This window comes from Phytophthora infestans, genomic scaffold, assembly GCF_000142945.1.
Source record: "Phytophthora infestans T30-4 supercont1.294 genomic scaffold, whole genome shotgun sequence".
In the NCBI taxonomy this organism is placed as follows: domain Eukaryota; phylum Oomycota; class Peronosporomycetes; order Peronosporales; family Peronosporaceae; genus Phytophthora; species Phytophthora infestans.
The window spans coordinates 58,969-60,574 of NW_003303465.1; the positions used below are offsets into that span (position 1 = coordinate 58,969).

Consider the following 1,606-nt stretch of genomic DNA (forward strand, 5'->3'; position numbering starts at 1 on the left):
CAAGTACGAGCTGGCACTCTCCCTACGTCACTGCCTTGTGACGCTATCTCACTCGCCAATGCTAATGCGTACATGCTGTTTCTTGCAGCGAGCAGCCCCCCACCGCCTACCGCTGAAGTTCCAGAAGCCCCACTGAGCGCCCCTTCAGAATGTGGCGATGTAGTTGCCGTCTTAGATCCGTTTTTGTATCTGTAGTTGCACGGCGGAGCATGAACGCCTGTGCCTTGCTTAGTTTCTCACTGTCAGCTCTCGGTCATAAAGCTAGCTAGCCAGCCTCTCACAAATTAATAAACGCTCAAATGAACGAGGCGGAGCGCTGCGCAAAAAAAAACAAATGGTTATCTTTTTCCAAGCGAAGGTAGTAATGAATTGTCGACTAATTGCCGTTTTGGCCGTTGCTGACGACAGACTTAAGTTGCAGGATGGCATTCTTTTTGAATATATAAAATTAAATACACGTCAACTTGGGTAGGCAAAATAACAGGAAATTTGTATGCGAGTGACTGATTGAATACGGCAAATTTGGTCGGAGCTCACAATAGTAGAAGAGATTCATGGTTATTATGGGATTGCAGACATGCCGAGCTTAAAGCCTCTTACAGTCAGAAGAGAAATCGTGCGCCATTTTGTAGACGTTGGTCTTAAGGCCGCTCGTGGGAACAGTTAGTGTGCAGTTCGGTGGGTTGAGAGCGATGATCTTCTTGATCATGGACTTGCAAGAGGAGGACTTGCACATGGCCTTCTTCTCCTTGGGCCGTGGTAGCGTTTTGGACGTGATCATCGAGTAGCCCGAATCCTTGGAGCACGTGGAGAATGAGGCTTCGGATAGAAGGCTCACGAGTGTATTGTAAGCAGCAGTTTGTTGTTTTGCCGTGCACGCTGCGGCGTTAGTGGATCCAACGAGAACGGCGACGGTGACAGCGATCAGGGCAACGAAGTTCATGTTAAGAATGTGCTGGATGAAGTGGTTGTTGTCGACAATGGAAATTGCGGAATGAGGTACGGTGACGTACGGGGATAGACGACAAGACAGTGATGATGGAGCGTTCCTATGTGAATACTTCAACCGCAGGCTGCGGTCCGCAGCGCAATACCGGTAGTTGAAAGTGTACTGTATTCATTGGTGAATGTAGTACATTCAATGTAGTGAGTGGGCCAAAGTGTACAGTATCTGTAGCAAATTGCTACAGAATCACTGGTACAGTACTATTAAAAGCAATTTGCTAGTGCTAAGCAAACGGTTTGGAATCAGGGATGTATCCTCCGCCAGGATCCCTTTAATCACCTGATGTGCAGTTTGGTTTGGGCTTTAGTGAAGCCTTCACACTGCATGGCTTGCAGTGTCCGGACTTGTGGTCAGTAACCACTGGTCACTACCATGGTGAGGTGCGGAATGTACTTTGCCATGTTTGTCATTGGCAATTCTAGAATTTCATGAGGGTGCTACGAAAATGGTGACCGGGTAGCATTCGCAAAAATGTCTTTACAAAATACGCGTTGGTATCCTGTACGCCCAAAACTGACCGCAATTTTTTATGTTAATTCAGCACCTGTACAACTTGTACAGGTGCTGAATTAACACTTGAAGTACATGTAATACAGGCTG

At 47.0% G+C, this 1,606-nt stretch overlaps 1 protein-coding gene across 1 annotated transcript; it reads right to left on the reverse strand.

The window, feature by feature from the left end:
• Nucleotides 1–530: 530 nt before the first annotated feature.
• PITG_21410 (elicitin-like protein INF4) lies at nucleotides 531–989 on the reverse strand (the record flags this gene model as incomplete). The annotated part of the gene is made up of 1 exon (XM_002895013.1): nucleotides 531–989. One exon carries the CDS (start codon nucleotides 941–943, stop codon nucleotides 587–589), a length of 357 nt encoding a protein of 118 aa, XP_002895059.1.
• Nucleotides 990–1,606: the final 617 nt, after the last annotated feature.